The sequence below is a fragment of the Arvicola amphibius genome, chromosome 4 (genome assembly GCF_903992535.2).
Source record: "Arvicola amphibius chromosome 4, mArvAmp1.2, whole genome shotgun sequence".
Classification (NCBI taxonomy): domain Eukaryota; kingdom Metazoa; phylum Chordata; class Mammalia; order Rodentia; family Cricetidae; genus Arvicola; species Arvicola amphibius.
In genome coordinates this window covers 74,411,368-74,430,247 of record NC_052050.1, presented here as the reverse complement: position 1 = coordinate 74,430,247, position 18,880 = coordinate 74,411,368, and the positions used below count along the sequence as shown (strand labels likewise).

General features: G+C 41.3%; 1 protein-coding gene across 2 annotated transcripts in view; it reads left to right on the top strand.

Annotated features, from left to right (window-relative positions):
- The first annotated feature begins 2,279 nt into the window (after positions 1–2,279).
- Positions 2,280–18,880, top strand: part of Sox30 (SRY-box transcription factor 30) — a 35,502-nt gene continuing 18,901 nt past the window's right edge. The window contains exons 1-4 of one of the 2 annotated variants that reach the window (XM_038329176.1): positions 2,280–3,324; positions 4,661–4,900; positions 6,231–6,410; positions 15,792–16,284. In XM_038329176.1, coding sequence (XP_038185104.1) covers positions 2,280–3,324; positions 4,661–4,900; positions 6,231–6,410; positions 15,792–16,284 — 1,958 coding nt within the window. The remainder of the gene's footprint in view (positions 3,325–4,660; positions 4,901–6,230; positions 6,411–15,791; positions 16,285–18,880) is intronic. The other variant, XM_038329177.1, reaches the window with a different exon arrangement.

Sequence of the window (18,880 nt, the reverse complement as noted above, 5' to 3'; positions counted from 1 at the left end):
GTGCATAATCTCCTCGGACACACACACACACACACACACACACACACACACACCACACTCTATATTCCCCCCACAATAAATAACATTTTAAATTTTTAAAGAAATATTGAAGAATCCAAATATAAATCCCATGTAGTCTCTCCTCTCCATTCAGTGTGTCACACAGGTTGCAGCAGTGAGGTGGTGCTAGCTACTCTACTGACAAGTACTGTGTTCTGTTGTGTTAATCCTTTTGTTATTATGAAATGTCCTCAACTGTCCCTAGTGACTTTTCTTATATTAAAATATGCTTTAACACAGCCTTTCCCAATCTTCTGAGATCGTTGTTTGGTTTATCTTTGCCCTGCTTTATAACCTCCCCTCTCCCATTATTCGCATTCTACTTTATGTTAAAGTATTTCTCCATTAGACAAACTAGAATTTAACCTTATTTCCACCACTGATTGGAGTTTTTAATTCAATAACACTTGTCTGCCATGCTCTTTTCTTTCATTTCTCCAAGGTATTTTAAATTGTCTTTTTAGTGTAACAAATTAAATTCTTTGCTTTTTTTAAGCTAAGCACCTTTTTTTTAAGAAGATGCGGTATTTTTTAAAATCTGGCTTTGTTTAGTATAGTTTGGTCTTTTTAAGACAGAATCTCATATTGTAGCCAGCACTGGTTTGTAACAGACATAGCACTCACGCTAGCCTCAGACTTCTGACAGCCAACCCTCCTGCCTCAGTCTCCTAAGCACATTTTAGAGGTTCGGTTGTCTGTGTGTGATGTGTTCTTCCATGATTAGTCTTTAGCACATCTGACAAAAGAGGGTTAGAAAGAATTAATTCATCTTTGATTGTCTTGGACATAGGCTCATCTACTTCAAGACAGAGCTGTCATATTTAGTCAAAATGTCTAGTGATGCAGTAAATGTTATTTCACATTTACTTGGTGATATTTAATGAAAACCAAGCACAATCCTACTTAAGAGACACACATAAAAAAACCTAGAATGAGCCCTTAATGTAAGTAGTATTTATTACTATTTTATTAGACTGTGGCAGTTCTTATTCATTTCCTCTTCAGTAAGCATTTATTGAACGATTACTCAACAGTTGGCATTGGGGAGTCAATAATGAACGAGACAGAAGCAGTTCTTCCCCGAAGGAGGTAACAATCAACTGGAAGAGGCCACAGAATAATCACACCAACAATGCACTTCAAAGGATGCAATCGGGTATGAGTGCATAAAAGGGATTCGAACAGATGCTGAGTCATTGTTTTCTCTGAAGTATGGGTCAGCTATTTGAGAAATAAGCAGGAGTTTCAGAGACAAAAGCTTGACAAGCCGAAAGACATCTCATGGTGAAAAAGAATGTCGGACGGGGTGGGGGAGGCAATGTGGTTGAAGCACACTAAACCTACATAGAGGAATTGTAGGTAGAACCCAAGTCACTACCAGATTTATCAGGCTCTGCCAAGAATTTCGGACGTTTATCCCACAGCCAGTGGGTGCAGCAGAAAGATTTGGGGAAATGTGACAGTTTAGACTTGTATTTTCAGAACTACTGGCAGTTGGGGAGTAGTGGGACAAAGGATGTGGAGCAAGACGATAGGAATACCGCAGCATCCGTGAAGAATAAGGAAGGTTGGACAAGGATACTGGCGGGTAGAACCTCAAAAAGTGGAGTAATATGGGTTGCATTTTGGAAGTAGAATGACTGAAAATTCAACTAGCGAAATGGTCAAAGTCAAGCATCTGTGTCAATAGATCTATTAATGAGGTTGGTGACAGGTTGCAAGACGTTCCCACTATCCCTCTGACACTCGGGCCCCAGCCGGCAAGAAAGGCCCAGGCCTGCGTCCTTAGAGGTCATTTGTCGAGGCGTGGAACCACAGGGTTTCCTGGGCAACGCCATTGTCACGCTCAGGGCGGGGGTGGGGATGGGTAACCAAGGACAAGGTTGAAGAGAATCCGGAAGAGAGGGCGAGTGAAGAGGCGGGAAAAATGGGAAACACGAGCTTCGGCCCGGGCTACGGGGGATGATTCCACGGTTCTCGCACAAGGACATAGTGGAGGGTGGGAGGAGCCGAGGAGCGTGCCTGTGATTGGCTGCCCGGGAGCACCAGGCCGCTCATGATTGGGCGAGGCGAGCTGGAGGCCCGAGTCTGTGGAGCGCGTAGGGTTCTGGGTAGCCAAGGCCTTGGAAGGGTCTTAACCGAAAGGGGGAGGGGGAGGCCGCCAACAAACGGCTGAGCTCACAATCCCGGCCGCGACCAAGCCGGCCGCCCCCTCCCCCATGGAGAGAGCCAGACCGGAGCCGCCGCCGCAGCCGCGCCAACCGCCGCGGCCCACCCCACCGCGCCCGTTGCGCCCCGCTCCGCCCGCGCAGCAGCCCGTCGAGGCCGCCACCTTCCGGGCCGCGACCGCCGAGCGCCCGGAGTCGCCGCCGGCCCAAGCCTCGGCCGCCATCGCCGCAGCGGCCTCATCGTGCGGGGACGCCTCGGCAGCCGGTGCGCAGGCTGGGACGCGTCGTCTGCTGCAAGTGAAGCCGGAGCAGGTGCTGCTGCTGCCGCCGCCGCCCGGGCCGCTGTTACCGCAGGCTCCTGACGAGGGTGCGGCCGCCGCTGCCGCCGCCGCTGCTGCCGCCGTCGCGTCGTCCGCGCAGGCGCGCCTGCTGCAGCTGAGACCGGAGCTGCTGCTGTTGCCGCCGCCGTCGGCGGCCGACGGAGGCCCTTGCAGGCCAGAGCTGCGCTCCATGCAGCCCCGGACGCTGCTCGTCAAGGCCGAGAAGCAGGAGCTGGGGGCGGGCTTGGACCTGTCGGTGGGATCTCGGAGGACCACCGAGGCTGGCCCCAGAGCCTCCAGGGCCGCCAAGTTGGATGGCACCGGGAAGGCCCTCGACGGCCGCCGAGGGGAGGAGAAGAAAGCCAAGCTGGAGGTGGAGGAGGCCTCGAGGGATGCGCTGAAAGGCGGCGAAGGCAGGAGCCTGCTTGTCGGAGAAGGAGTCATCAAGACCGAAGAGCCAGACAGACTCAGGGACGATTGCAGACTGGGCACGGAAGCCGCGTCCAATGGCCTGGTCCACGGCAGCAAGGATGCTCTCCTGGCCCAGCCGCCCAGCGCTTTTGGGCCACACCAGCAAGACCTAAGGTTCCCTTTGACTCTCCACGCGGTCCCTCCTGGGGCCCGTATCCAATTTCAGGGGCCTCCGGCTTCTGAGCTAATACGCTTGTCCAAGGTTCCCTTGACACCAGTGCCAATTAAAATGCAGTCCTTACTGGAGCCTTCTGTAAAAATTGAAACCAAAGATGTCCCCCTCACCGTGCTTCCCTCAGACGCAGGTATTAGAAGGCGAGGGAATCTGGACTTCACACTGATGTCTATGTTACCCACAGCAGAGATACTAGCCGTTTAGGAGCTGGAGGTTGAAAAATAGAATCATGGTACTCATTTTTAGCCTGCAAAGGAGTTGTTTCTGATGTATTTGTCCATATACTGGTTTAAAAAAAAATAGACTTATATGTGAAAGATCTCCACAAACTTTTTTTAAAAAAAAATCGATTTTAAGTGTTAGTACATAGATTTAGATAACAGACACACCAGAATGCCTTGTTAGATAATACAGATCCCCTAGCGTATACATTTCAAATTTCCTGATGTAGTAGCTTCATAGGTTTATGTGTATCAAGAAATAAAACAAAACCAAAGCTTTGGGAGAAATGATAATTGTTTATACTGATCATAGAGGTTACTTTAAAAGCGAACAATAACTTTGCTTGGAGAAAATATTCAAATCTAGCATTGTATTCTAAAAGCTAAGGCTTTCTAGAAACATTAATAAATACTCAATAAATTAAATTGTTTTTAAAAGAAGTAATATAGTCACTGCAGACAGGGTTTCTCTGTGTAACAGTCCTGGTGGGAACTCACTCTGTAGACCAGGCGGCATCGAACTCTCAGAGATCACCTGCCTCTGCCTTCCAAGTGCTGGTATTAAAGGCATGTGCCTCCTCGGCCTGACCCTAGATAGTACTTTCATGAACTGCAGAGGGATAAAATTAGTGAATGATAGTACTTTCATGAACTGCAAGGGGATGTAAATTTAGCGAGTTTCCTTTTTAGGAATTTTTAGCTGGTACTGTGACTCTCAAGATCACTTGCATTATTTTTTCTCCCAGGGCATGAGACTAGTTGTAATGATTCACCGTGGCAGGAATTTCTCCTTCATAGTGAAAAACTGTTAGCATAAATATTGTTTGCTTTGAAGGATGCTACAGCCACTTTTGAAATGACTTCCTTTAAATGCTTACATAACTAACATCTGTGTGCATAGTTATGAATGAGTTATCGTTCCTTCCCCCTAATGATAGACTAATTTTAGTGGGAAATAAACTACATGTTAATTACTGCTAGAGGTGTTAATGAAGCTCAAAGAAATAAGTAGCCATATGTCTCTAATGTTACTGAACAGTATCTTCAACAATATTAAACTCGAGGAGTCACTCTAAGCTACAGTTAAGAATGCTGAGTTTAGAGACTGTACGGAAGTGTGGAATATTGGCAATATTTTGACTGTATTTTAGTGTATGTTTCCATGTACTCATATGTAAGGTACACTTGAACTTAAAATCGCATATGTGGCACGTTAACGTAGTCTCTTCATTTTTTGTCATATAGGAATACCTGATACTCCCTTCAGTAAGGACAGAAATGGCCATGTGAAGCGACCTATGAATGCATTTATGGTTTGGGCAAGAATCCACCGTCCAGCACTAGCCAAAGCTAACCCAGCCGCAAACAATGCAGAAATCAGTGTCCAGCTCGGGTTAGAGTGGAACAAACTTAGTGAAGAACAAAAGAAACCCTATTATGATGAAGCACAAAAGATTAAAGAAAAGCACAGAGAGGAATTTCCTGGTAATCAATGAAATGAACAAAGGCTCTTTCCATTTCTTTTAAATTTATTTAGGTAAAGATTAAGTTAGGTTGAGATTTCCTAATCTATGTGTGAGAAAGAAAATAATGACTAGCATTATAATAATGATTAAATTAATACTAAACATACATTTTCTTAAGTGGAACACAGTTGTGAAATATCACATATTTACCAGCTAATACAAATCAGGAGACATATGCTTTTACTGTGTTTTGATTAAATACATATAGGTACATACAAGCATACATACACAGCTATAGCTATAAAGGTAGCAGTAAATCTCCATGGTTCTATTTTGTAGTATACTCGACATATTAAATAATGGCTAAAAGATAATTCAGATGCAGGAATTTATATCCTGTTCCATTTTAATGTTAAATGTTATCAGAACACAGTCCTGTATTTTGATTGGTAGATTTATTCCTATCACAACACAGTTTGAATGAGTGATTTGTCCTTCACAGTAAGGGCGTTGCGATAAAGGTTGGGAACTCTGCATTCTTAATATTTATTTATTTATTATGTATACAATATTCTGTGACTGTGTGTATGCCTGCAGGCCAGAAGAGGGTGCCAGATCCCATTACCGATGGTTGTGAGCCATCATGTGGTTGCTGGGAATTGAACTCAGGACCTCTGGAAGAACAGGCAATGCTCTTAACCTCTGAGCCATCTCTCCAGCTCCCGGAACTATGTATTCTTTGTGGCTTATATAGCTCTGCATAATGGGAAAATAATTTTTTTCTGAAATACAAGCAGAAATACTTTAGGAGACGAGATTCTGAGTATCATCTGGATGGAACCAGAGCATTGTCTATAGGACAGCATCATACTGCTGACTTTGAAGGAAGTTAAGGTGTTTGTGATTTTATTAATTGCCATGTCTCAGAGAGAGACTTCCTAAACCAGGCGTAAAAATAGTGACTGGTTATTTGTGACCATTGCATTACTGAGATTTGTAATTTATAGAATGAAGAAAGAGGAAGAGATAATGTCTTATGGGTTTTTTTTTTTTTTTGTAAAGGAAAGGGTCTGGGGTTCAAACTCAATGACTTTCTGTGTAGTTTGTACCACAGAGTCACTCTGTCTCTGATAAGGCATTTTGGCTTTCCTCTCTACTATTGATTATAAAACTAACAAAATTAGAAGCTTTGTGGATATTGAGACATGTTCCAGAAATAGCCTCATGGAAATGGAAAATATACTTTTAGATAACCCATTTTAAAAAAACTTTCAAGTGTTCTATATTTTTAATATAAAAAGGCCAGACTCTGTGCATTCCTATTAAAATGTCTCTGTCTTTTTCCTTAGGTTGGGTTTATCAGCCTCGTCCAGGGAAGCGGAAACGCTTCCCTCTAAGTGTTTCCAATGTATTTTCTGGTACCACACAGAATATTATCTCTACAAATCCTACAACAATTTATCCTTATCGCTCACCTACCTACTCTGTGGTAATTCCCGGCCTTCAGAACACCATCACTCATCCAGTTGGTGAGTTGGTCCTGTTGTAGATTGTTTGTAAATACATCAGAATTTTACCTCTTAAGTTGAAATTTGGTTTTCATTAAACCTAGAATTTAGAACAATAATAAAGGAATAAAATTGAGAGAAAATGAAAACATTAAATGAGAGAAGGAGCAATAGCAGATCAATGTGGACAACTCTCACTTTTTAATTAAGTCAGGATGAGCCCCTGGATTAGTCAGATAATGGAGGAAATGATTCATGCAGTTAATAGGAAATAGGGATGTGTTTCACATGCAGAATAAAGTAATGCTTTGCTGATGAGGTGTGAGGCATCCTGCCATGGAACTTAGGAAGGATACTGATCTATTGAAGACCATTCTTTTGCCGTTCCAGAAAAGTAATGGGCTATCGATTTTCCCTAAATACTTGTTTGATTCATGTTCCTCACAGTCTGGTCTTAACCACCTTGTACTGCAGTGGCTTGTTCCCCCAGAACTTTTATAACCAGCTCTTAAGGAAACTGCAATCCACTCACTAGTGCAATGGCTTATCTTAAAGCTGCTTTTCCCAATTTGCCTGCCTGGGCTCTCCTAATGATAAATCTGGCGCTATGATAATGATAACTTATGGGTTAGAGATGGGTCTATCCTGGAAACTGACTTGTTAATACTATGCATTTTCAGTATTTTTAATTAAAGATTTTTATTTTATGTACACGAGTGTTTTGTTTTCATATATTTTAAGTATACACACACTGTGTGTAAGTGTGTGTGTGTGTGTGTGTGTGTGTGTGTGTGTGCACGTGTGTGCTTGTATGCTTGTACCTGGTGCTGGAGGCTATAAGAAGATGTTAGACCCCTGGGCCAGGAATTGTACTTTGCCGTTTGGTATTGGGAATTGGTTCAAAGTTGCCATTTGGGCACTGGGAACTGAACCTGGGTCCTGTGCAAGAGCAGCAAGTACTCTTAACTGCTGGGCTATCTCTCCAGCCCCATTTTCAGCCTTTTAAACTGTGTCATTTTAGCTGTTGGAAGTAACAAAAGCTGCACTCAAGATTTGTCTGTTCAGGCGAAAGATGCAGAAAGTTGGTCTGTTGCCTCGATTTTACAGTATAGTTAGGCACTCTTAGTGTTGTCTGTATTACTGTATTTCAAACTAGGCTTCACCACTGTATCTTTATATTGGTTTTGCATTGTTAGGTTTTTTTTATTTTAGTACATGTTGCTTTTTGTCACTCCGCCCCTCAACTCAAGACTTTACTTGCATCTATTTTGTTCTTTTTTTTTTTTTTTTTTTGAGACAGGGTTTCTGCCTGGCTCTGCCTCCCTGGGATTAAAGGTGTGCACCACCACTGCCTGGCTTGTTTTGCCCATTTTTAGCTCACATTTCCCAGAAACAGATTTATCAGTGCTCTTATCTGAAGCAGTTGAGCTTTTACACGTTTACATCTCTGTACAGAGATGTGGATGGAAGAAGACTGAATTTTTTTTCTGATATCGGGAGAATTTGTGCTTCACAATTTTGTTATTTAAATATGGTAAACAGGGTTCCAGGAAGCAGTTCAGAAACAGCACAATAGTAAACAAAAGCATGGTAGTGAGTCTTTGTTGGGCACTTCAAAACGTTGTCTACAGCGCTATATATTTCTTGTGAGGGCCAGAGTTTAAAGATTCATTTCCTGGATCTCAAGTGATAAGCAGAAACATTTTATAAAGGTAATTTGAGAATTGTTTTTAGATAAGTCACATTCATACTGAGATTTGTTTACTACAATGCTGTTCAGTTGTGCAACTTTGATATATATTTAATTATTCCCATCATCTTGGTACTGTATTACTTAGAGGTGATAGTATAACTAGGACATTTGGAAATTTAAGACTCTAAAATTATTAAAGTTAGTTAATAGACTATATCATAAAGTCCTTTAAAGGACCATAGTTATTGACCAGGCTTTGTAGTGCACACCTTTAGTTCCAACACTCGGGAGGATTCCTGTGAGTTCGAGACCCATCTCGTACAAATCAAGTACCAAGACTCTTCCCAAGTAGTCCTAGGCTGTATAAAGTTGACATTTAAAGCTAACTATCACATAAGTGATGTAGATTTAGCAAAATTGTTCTGACGGAAGCTATTTCTACCTCTGTTACCTTTGAGTTTCTCTACAATAATTATGATAATAGTACCTAAGATCTATTTTTGTCAGTTTGTAAACTTACCATTATACTGTATTGATACAGGATTCTCAAACTTCCTTCATTGAAAATTAGGGTTCTGAAAGTAGGGAGGATTGTGTTGTCTCTATTGTCTCTTCAGTTGCCTCTTGAAATTATTAATATCTAAGCAGCAGTTCTCAACCTGTAGGTTGTGACCCTACAGAGGGATGGACGTCAAATGACTTTCACAGGGGTTGCTTATCAGTCAACATTATGATTCACAACAGTAGCAAAATTAGAGTTATGAGGTAGCAACGAAATAATTTTATGATTGGGCATCACTACAACATGAGGAACTGTATTAGGAAAGTTGAGAACTACCAGTCTAAGCAGTTTCAATGATTTTGTTCTTTCTGGCGAAGAATTTATCAAATCAGGTAGTATTGCCTTATAGTCATTTGGTTTTTGTTAATTCAGTTTCCTTCTAAATGTCTGATTTAAAAAAAAATGTGTGCGTGTCACCAAAGTTGTGGTGACTGAGTAGGCTAGGGGGGGTCAGATACTTCTGGATCTTGAGGCACTTGACATGGGTTCTGAGAATCAAACTTGGGCCCTCTACAAAAGTAGTTAAGTGTTTTTAGCCGCTGAGCCATCTCTCCAGCTTCCAACTGCCCAATTTTTATTTGTACTACTTAGAACACATAGTAGACTTATTTTTTTTTCTACACAAGATTTTGATAGGTTTTTCTTAATTTGACCAGTTAACAGCTTTATGATTTAGGAGTATTTTTTTCTTTGCTTTTAGCATCATCACATAAACAACCACCTTTCTATGAAAGTTTTACTTTAGTAATCCTTTTAAGTCTTCTTCTTCCCTAAACCAACATTTGTGATGCAAAAAAGTGAATAAAACCTCATTATTTAATTAGTGATTTAGAAATGCATTACTCAATATTTCATACCAAAGTCATGGATTTTCTAGTAGTCTTTCCTTTTATTTGATGCTCAGTTTGCTTCATGTTCCTGTGTAGTCTACCAAGCCTGTTTGTTCTAACAAACAACCATTTGCATTGCTCCACACTATTCTAGAATACTTCATCTCATTAAGATGTTGAGTATACTTGAAAACTATAAGAGTACTCAGGACTTTCTGTTCCTGTGACTCGTTCTATCTCCACTATCTCTGAGTGAATTCGATGCTATAGTTGCAAGCCTGCCTTTCTGACCCCGCTACTGCCTACTATTTATTGTGGGCCAGGTTGTGTTTGGTACAAATGTGAATATGTGTCTGTAGACCCTCTTGTCAAAGATTTCATAATATAGAGAAGATAGATACAGAGAAAACAAAGCTTTCTGTTCCCTTGATCAAATTACAGCAGCTTCGTGTCTTTTTTTTCATACACTGCATTGTTCTCTCTGTTTCATGAAAAATGTCACACTCTAATCTCTTCTTCTAGTCTTGAAAGTTCCTATGGCATAATTGTCTAGAATCTTGTTCAGGTTATTATCAAATGTCTTAGGTGCCACTTATACCCTCATTTTATATCGGCATTCACGTTTATGATAATACAGGCTTTGGAATTTCTGAAGAAAATACATTTGTTTTACCTACTGTTAAATGTCTATATGACACATAGATGCATTTTTCATTGTTGAGTTCTTTATGTTTTATTTGTCCAGCCTAAGATCAGTTTTATTGATTATATCATCATCAGTTAGTTGACAGTCATTTGCTCTCCAGCATTCATACATTTTCTCCGAATGCTTTAGCTATATTTGTGACCAATTTTTGCATTTGTATGCCATTTTTGTTTATATACTTATTTATGTTTGTTTTTTTTGAGACAGGGTTTCTCTGTGTATCCCTGGATTTCCTGAGATTCACTCTGTAGACCAGGCTGGCCTCGAACTCACAGAGCTCTATCTGCCTCTATCGAGTGTTAGGACTAAAAGTGTGCACCCCCATACCCAGTTTATACTTCTTATTTAAAACAGGAAGAAAGAAAATGTCCCCATGACTCTAGTATGTTCTAACCCAAAAGTCAGCGGCTCCATCTGTCTTGGCCTTCAGATCCATTCGAAGAAGATGTTATTCTATTAGAAACTCAGATCTGGCCAAAAATCTTCTTTAAAAGTTGTGTAGTTTGAAACAGAAGAAACTATTTTGACTTTGAACCTATAAAGCTGTGGTTGTCAACAGGCGTGAATGGGAGGGGCTCCATAATCATAAGGCCTTCCCCCTGAGCCATTGGCCAGTAATGGATTCTGTGTATTGCCAGACTCAAATCGATGGTTCCAAGCCCTTGGACACACAGGTGACCCTGGTTAAACTTAATGGCCATAAAACAAAACAAAAAGGCCTACATGTAGGTAGGGGTTTATCACGGGAGTTCACAAGTGTGGAAAGGGCATGAGAAAGAGTGGAGCATGAGAATACACTGAATGTATTAAAATATGTAGATTACCAAATAACAGTTAATAAAAATCTGTTTTATTAAAAATAGCAATAAAAGAAAAGTAGTGTGGTTCTTCATTGTAAGTTCTCATGCGGACGCAGGGAGGAGACTCTCATGGTTCCATCTCGTCTTCCTAGACTCTTCATTGCCTCCCCGTCTTCCCAGAACTCCACTTTTCTAACAGTGGCCTAAATATCCTTTCTAATTCTCAGTCTCCCCCTCTCTTCTCTTTATCCCAAGCTACATGCTGCTCCTCCTTATTAACTCCATAAAGCTACGTTTTTTTAAGGAAAAAATGGCCTGTGCTCAGTCTCCACCATGCCCTGCTGCCCACTGTTGAGACCAGTCATGTGGCAATGCCTGGTGGCACCGTCCAGTCACGTACCACTTGCAGTGTCTTCTTCCTCTTGGGGCCTGGGTGGTAGGAGACATACAGAGTTGTTTACAGTTGTACGGCTTTATTTATTTATTTTTTAAAATTTATTTTTAATTAAAAATTTCTACCTCCTCCCCTCCTCTCATTTCCCCCCTCCCTTCCCTCCCCTTCCTTCTCCAGTCCAAAGAGCAGTCAAGGTTCTCTGCCCTGTGGGAAGTCCAAGGTCCTCCCCCCTCCACAGGTCTAGGAAGGGGAGCATCCAAACAGACTAGGCTCCCACAAAGCCAGTACATGCAGTAGGATCAAAACCCAGTGCCATTGTCCTTGGCTTCTCAGTCAGCCCTCCTTGTCAGCCACGTTTAGAGAGTCCGGTTTGATCACATGCTATATCAGTCCCAGTCCAGCTGGCCTTGGTGAGCTCCCAGTAGATCAGCCCCACCGTCTCAGTGGGTGGGCGCACCCCTTGCGGTCCTGACTTCCTTGCTCATGTTCTCCCTCCTTCTGCTCCTCACTTGGACCTTGGGAGCTCAGTCTAGTGCTCCAATGTGGGTCTCTGTCTCTATCTCCATCCAGCGCCAGATGAAGGTTCTATGGTGATATGCAAGATATTCATCAGTATGGCTATAGGATAGGGCCATATCAGGCTCCCTCTCCTCAGCTGCCCAAGTATCTAGCTGGGGACATCTCCATGGACACCTGGGAACACCTCTAGAGTCAAGACTCTTGCCAACCCTAAAATGGCTCCCTTAATTAAGATATATACTTCCCTGCTCCCATATCTACCCTTCCTCCATCCCAACCGTCCTGTTCCCCCAGGCTCTCCCCATCCTCCCCTTCTCACTTTTTTCTCCCCTTACCCTCACCCCCACCCCCAAGTTTTCAATTTTTGCCTGGCAGTCTTGCCTCCTTACAATATCCAGGAGGATAACTGTATGTTTTTCTTTGGGTTCACCTTCTTATTTAGCTTCTCTAGGATCACGTATTATAGGCTCAATGTCTTTTATTTATGGCTAGAATCCACTTATGAGTGAGTACATACCATATTCATCTTTTTTGGGTCTGGGTTACCTCACTCAGGATAGTGTTTTCTATTTCCATCCATTTGCATGCAAAATTCAAGATGTCATTGTTTTTTACTGCTGAGTAGTACTCTAATGCTGTACTGCTTTATTTTTAATAGATTGAATTGGTTGCTTAGGCTTTGTATTTTTCTCTTTTGTTCTTACGTATCTAAAGCATAATCTTCATGTAATGATTGAACAGTTCTGGCTGTTTTAACAGCAGGCTTATATTTTATTCACATATGGAGATTTCTGGTTGGTAAATATATCTTTCAAAAGATAGTTAATGGATGAAGACTTTTTCTTCTGTAGCTCTTGTATCATTAAAATATCATATAATTGAAATGTCATCTCCTAGGGTACTGTGTTCATATACTTGAACTTGCACAAAGCAGTGAGAACATGGAGTACCACGAGTGCAGTCATTACACCAGTGATGGACATTGCTTCCATTGTATTGGGTAGCCCTTAGCCATTCTTAAGTGCAAGGAAGGCTAGGACTTTGTAGGCTTGCTGTGTCCTAGAAGAGGAGAAGTCAAATTACTGGCTGGTTTTCTGTGGTTGGCATCTACTACACCGTAACAACTGTTTGAGTCATTAGAGCTCTGATCTTTTTCTCAGTCTTCCATATCACTGACTTATTAAAGGTTATACCCTTTCAACCTCCTTATCAACGGGAACATTGACATCTAAAGATACTGTGTTTCTGGATAATTATTTGTAACAAAATGCAGTAGTTGATATATGTTACTTACTTTTTATTTATTATTAATTGAGTGCATTATTATCATTCCGGGTCTCATTTCCATTTCTTCTTGGACGTGTTTAGGTAGAAAGAGACTTGGAAAAGACATGCCCCCCCCTTTCAGTGACTGAAATCTGATCAATAGTCCTATAGTGTTCTTGTATCTTACTTTTTCTGATAACTAAGTGCTTGTGCTGGGTATAGGAAAAAAACTCAACTTTTTGAAGTAGAAGGTCAGGTTAATTTCTTGAGTATGGTAATAATTCAAGAAATAAAAAATTGAGAGATTTTACAAGTTTTCCTGGCCATGTGATTGCAAAGTGCTTTATGTCGTCTTCCAGCAGAACAGCATAGGCGTACTGTCAACTTAGGTTGAATTGTCTTCCCTTCAATCAAATACTAAGTCTTTCTTTAATGGTTTACATGGAAGTGTATATATCTGTATGAGTGTATGTGCACTTGTATGTGTGTATGGATTTGTGCCTTTGCATCCCTGTGTACAGAGGCCAGAAGAGGCTGTTGCATCCTTGAAGCTAGAGTTACAGGTGCTTGTGGAACCCCGAGCTTATTATGAGAATGTTGGGATCTGAGCTCTGGTCCTCATGATTGTAAAGCAGGTGCTCTTAATCACGGAGCCATCTCTGTTTCTAAAGGCAGGTTCGTGGCTAGATCCTGGTAATGCAGATGCGAATAAAAGAATATGGCATGATGATGCATGTCTGTGATCCAGCACTCAGAAGGCTGAGGCAGGAGGATTGGGAGCCTGAGGCCAGTCTGAGCTAACAAGATGAGGACAGCTTCATTTATACCCTTCTGCACTTCGTTGGGTTAGGAACCATATTGAAATGGATGGGTGGGACTCTTTGTTCCTGCTTTGAGGCTTAGAAGGGCATTACCTTCCACTACTGAGAGAAGAAAAAGAGGGCGGTCTTAACCTGGATAAAGTTGAAAGGTCTGCATTTTGGGCCTCTGATAAACATTTCTGTTTTTGTTTTGTTTTGACAGGGTTTCTCTGTAGCTTTGGAGCCTGTCCTGGAACTAGCTCTTGTAGACCAGGCTGGCCTCAAACTCACAAAGATCTGCCTGCCTCTGCCTCCCAAATGCTGGGATTAAAGGCGTGCGCCACCACTGCCCAGCCTGAGAGACATTTCTAACTGCAGCATCTGTGCTTGGACTGTGATCTTTTTAACAGACACCTAGCTGAATTGGAATACAATGGATATGACTATCTTCCGAAGGCTTCTATTTGTATTTTGTCATGAAAACTTCTGTTCAATTTAGTCTACATGTGTTGTTTGGATAGTAACATCTCAGACAGCAGTACTGTCTTTTTGGGAGTGGAAAGATAAATCACATGATTGTTTTACTTACCTTTAAGAATTCTACCCTTGCCAATCATGTTCTACCAGTATTCTTTCCAAGTCTGTTACAAATGGCTAACCAATGATAAATTGTATTCTTTTTGGAGATATCCAGCTATAGTCACTTTGAATGCAGTAAAGTGAAACAGTTTTGATTGTTTAATTTTTTCAACTAAAAAGTGTCATAGTTTTTAATGTACAGAAGTATGCAAAATGAGAGGAAAACTGTCTGAGCCCACCCTGGCAGGAATCTGTAAAGGGTACCTGGGAAGGGGCGAGAGGTTAAAGAAAATGGCAGATTGAGAGAGTGGAGATGGAAAGCAGGCTCGACTGGGAGGCCTGTAGGTGAGTGCCAGCCAGCCCGAGTGCACTGAGCCAGCATATATACTAATTACAGGCAAGACAGCACAAAGAGCAGTGCCGTCAGCTAACCGTCTTCCTACATTGTCCTTTGGAGGAAGCTCAAGTAGGTGCCTAATCTCTTACAAGAATTCAGCTTGCAGCAATCACTTATAGAGGAGTCACTCCGCTGGCGCACACCAGCCCAAATCTTAATACACTAATGTGCTATTTCATCTGGGCAAAAATGCTCTTCTTTGGGCTAATACAGACGTTTCTCAAAGCTCTTAAGGTTGCAGGCAGAGCAGGCAAGCTTGAACTCAAATGACTTATAAGTTAGAATGGACTCCAGATGGAAACTGAGTCACACATAGGCTCCCACAAAAAATGATCACAGGGTTACTCTGAAACTTCTACTTATATGAAAATAAATATATTTCACACTGATGAAAACTTAAATACTATGAAGTGAACATGTGGATTTTGTCCCCTACTCCTAGATTATTCCTTATTGATAATTGTTGCCAGTAGTCTTATATCAACATTTTAATGTATACAATCTTCTAAATTATCAGTAGTAATGCTGTTCATTTATATACCTATCCAAGTTGAGGACTTTCCTATTTTGTGCTAGGCAGAAGCTGAGCTTGGGGATGTAGTAGTGAACAAAACAGAAGGCCTCTCTTCTTAGGACACTCAGAGGCCAGTTGGGGAAGAAAAAAATGTAAATTCACAAGAAAGTACAGTGACTTCTGAATTGTCAGAATACTGTGAATAAAGGGAGAGTGGTTTGAATGATCCCACTACTAGGTGAAGGTGATAGTGAACTCTCCTTCCATGTTCCAGTTCACTGTGTGGTGGATACTGGTAGTCATCTTATCAATGGTTAACTTCTGCTATTTTTATTTCTGAAGGTGAAGCCCCACCTGCTATCCAGCTGCCCACACCTGCAGTCCAGCGCCCAAGCCCCATCACACTTTTCCAGCCCAGCGTCTCCAGCACTGGCCCGGTGGCTGGTCCGCCTCCAAGTCTGACGCCCCGCCCATCACTCCCTCCTCAGCGCTTCACCGGGCCGCCACAAACAGACGTTCATAGGCTTCCTTCGGGAACCAGTCGCTCTGTGAAGAGACCCACTCCAGTGTCTTTGGAGAGCACCAGCAGGATTCCAGCTGGTGCAAGTACTGCCCATGCCAGATTTGCAACCTCACCTATCCAGCCTCCCAAGGAATATGCCAGCGTTTCCACGTGTCCCCGAAGCACTCCAATTCCCCCAGCTACTCCCATTCCACACTCACACGTCTATCAGCCCCCGCCCCTTGGTCATCCAGCCACACTTTTTGGGACACCACCACGATTCTCGTTTCATCACCCTTACTTCCTACCTGGACCTCATTACTTCCCATCAAGGTAAAAACAATTTTCTACCTCTTCCCTGAACATACTCCTAGTGAAGTATTCCCCCCCCACACACCTTGGTTTTTCAAGACAGGATTTCTCTGTGTACCCCTGGCTATCCTGGAACTTGCTCTGTAGATCAGACTGGCCTTGAACTCAGAGATCCACCTGCCTCTGCCTCCTGAGTGCTGTCATTAAAATTATGCACCACCGCTTGGCATGAGGCATTTGTTCTCTTTTGGAAAATCCTGACTTCCTCAGTCAGGCTTTTATTCAACTTTGGAGGTTGAGTGAGAACCAAGCAGACCACATAAAGGGATAAAGGGGGCCAGATAAAGCTAGAGCTAGAGAGAATGCATTGGTATCCATTGGGGCAGCTGTTTCTCTGCTCCAGCCAGCTCTTTCCATAGAAAATAAGGTTTCAGTACTGTCAAATGTGGTTTCATAGGATGATCCCTTTTTTGGAGCTGTGTTTCGCAGACACAAATTGTGTGGTATCTTGTTAAAATATGGACCCTGACTGTTACAGCTCAGGTTCAAGAATAACCTTAGCATGCTTGCAAGTCTGCATTTCTTATAAGTGATGCCAGTTCTGTTTGCTTAAGGACAACATTTTGAATGAGAAGGATGGAAAAGGGAAGATTTTCAAGTCAAGAGAGATGGAATGGCTAGTTAAAAGTTACACTTCCTCTCTGCCTATTTCCAAACCAGAGAATTTCCCTTCTTAATTACCAGTAATGATTTTTCATAGGGAAATATCTTGGGAAAGCAAATTGAAACTTCACTTTGCAAATACCCTCTACTGCTCTGTTGCTGTTAAATATACAGGCACAGTTAATGTTGTGATTGGAATATTAAAATGTTTGATATCAATCTTTTATTGTTCTATAGATTAACTAATAGGAAGTTAGGCTTTCTTACCATGAATAGGTTTATAGGATTTGTCTATGAATACACAAATTCTCTGATACTTTAAAGAGCATTCTATAAGAAGACTTATGAAAACAAGCACATAGAATATTGAGTTATGTCTCTAATTAGCAATAGTAAATGAAGTAGGTAAGTAGTAATATTGTACTTCTTGAACTTGAATTTGATCGGATTTAGCAATGCCAACTCAATATATCAAATGTAAATATCAAGATAATATGCTTTTTTAAAAAAAGGAAAGCGAGATTTATAATTTCATACTTAAAATCCTTTGTAATTGTTTTCTGACTTTTGTCCCTATATATCTGATGATGGGTTTTCTCAGAGAATGAGTTAGCTTGATTATGCTTTCTTAAATAGAAAAATCTAGTATTGGTAAATGACAAAATTAATTGATTTCCTTTTAGTTTTGTCTCTGAATTGATATTGGAATTTTATAAAGAATATTTACTCCTAATTGCTTCAATACAATGATTCTAATGGGTATTTTAAATCAAAATACACAAATTTTGTGTTTATTATATTTTACATATTTTAACAAAAGTTATATTTGTTAGGCATTTTAATGGAGTGTTTTGTAAAACAAAGGGACTCATGGATGTGCTCCTACCTCTGAGATCGGCCTTCCTGCCTTTGAGTGTTCGCCATTTCATTTTTTATTTGAAACTCTCTTTTCCTTCAGGCAGCATCCACGCCTCTTGTTAGTTAGTTCTCTTCTCTATCATCCCTCCTTTTCTCCCCTCCTTGTAGCTATATGTGTTTGCCATGTGTGTGGAGACCAGGAGAGAATTTGGATCCTCGGAACTGAAATTACAGGTGGTTGTGAGCTGCCTGATGTGGGTGCTGGGAACTAAAATTTCTGTTCCTCTGGAAGAGCAGAGTGTGCTCTTAACTGCAGAGCCATCTCTTTAACCCACTGTAGCATATTTTTATCTTCATACTCAAGAGAGGTGTATGGATCTTCATTCTGTTCGTCATTGAATGTTTGTTGCAATGAAAAATATTAAAATATGAAAGACAAATGGTGACTTAATACCCTCAAATAAAGAGAAAACATATTCAGATATATACATATATAGAGAGAAGGCAGTCCGGAGAATTCTTGATTTATAGAAACATGGCAATCTACTTGTTAAATTTTAGACACAAAAACAGGCTAAAATTCTTTTGAACAAGTATTTGGTTGTAGACTTATTTAAGAATTTTATTGAGGCTATGGGGGGAGGGGTTGGAACATGCCTTTAATCCCAGCATTCGGGAGACAAAGGCAGGTGGATCTCTATGAGTTCCAGGCCAGCCTGGTCTACAAAAGGGAGTTTCAGGACAGCTAGGGCTACACAGAGAAACCCTATCTCAAAAAACAAAACAAAAAAGAATTTGATTGAAATTCTGGACTCTTTGTAATCACACCTAATATATATATATATATATATATATATATATATATATATATGCATACTTTGAACTTTTGTGGAGGAAGGCCATTTCCAGTCCCCACATATGGATGGATCTAGTTATCTTGGAATACCTTCTGCTATAGCTACCTATAAACATTTGAATTTCAGTAGCAATTTAAGATGAGTGAGCCCATCAGAAAGGCGAATAAGAGAGTAAGTCCATATTTTGTAATGGCCAACAAGCTAAAAACTATTTAGAGCTGTCCTGGAGATGATGTTCA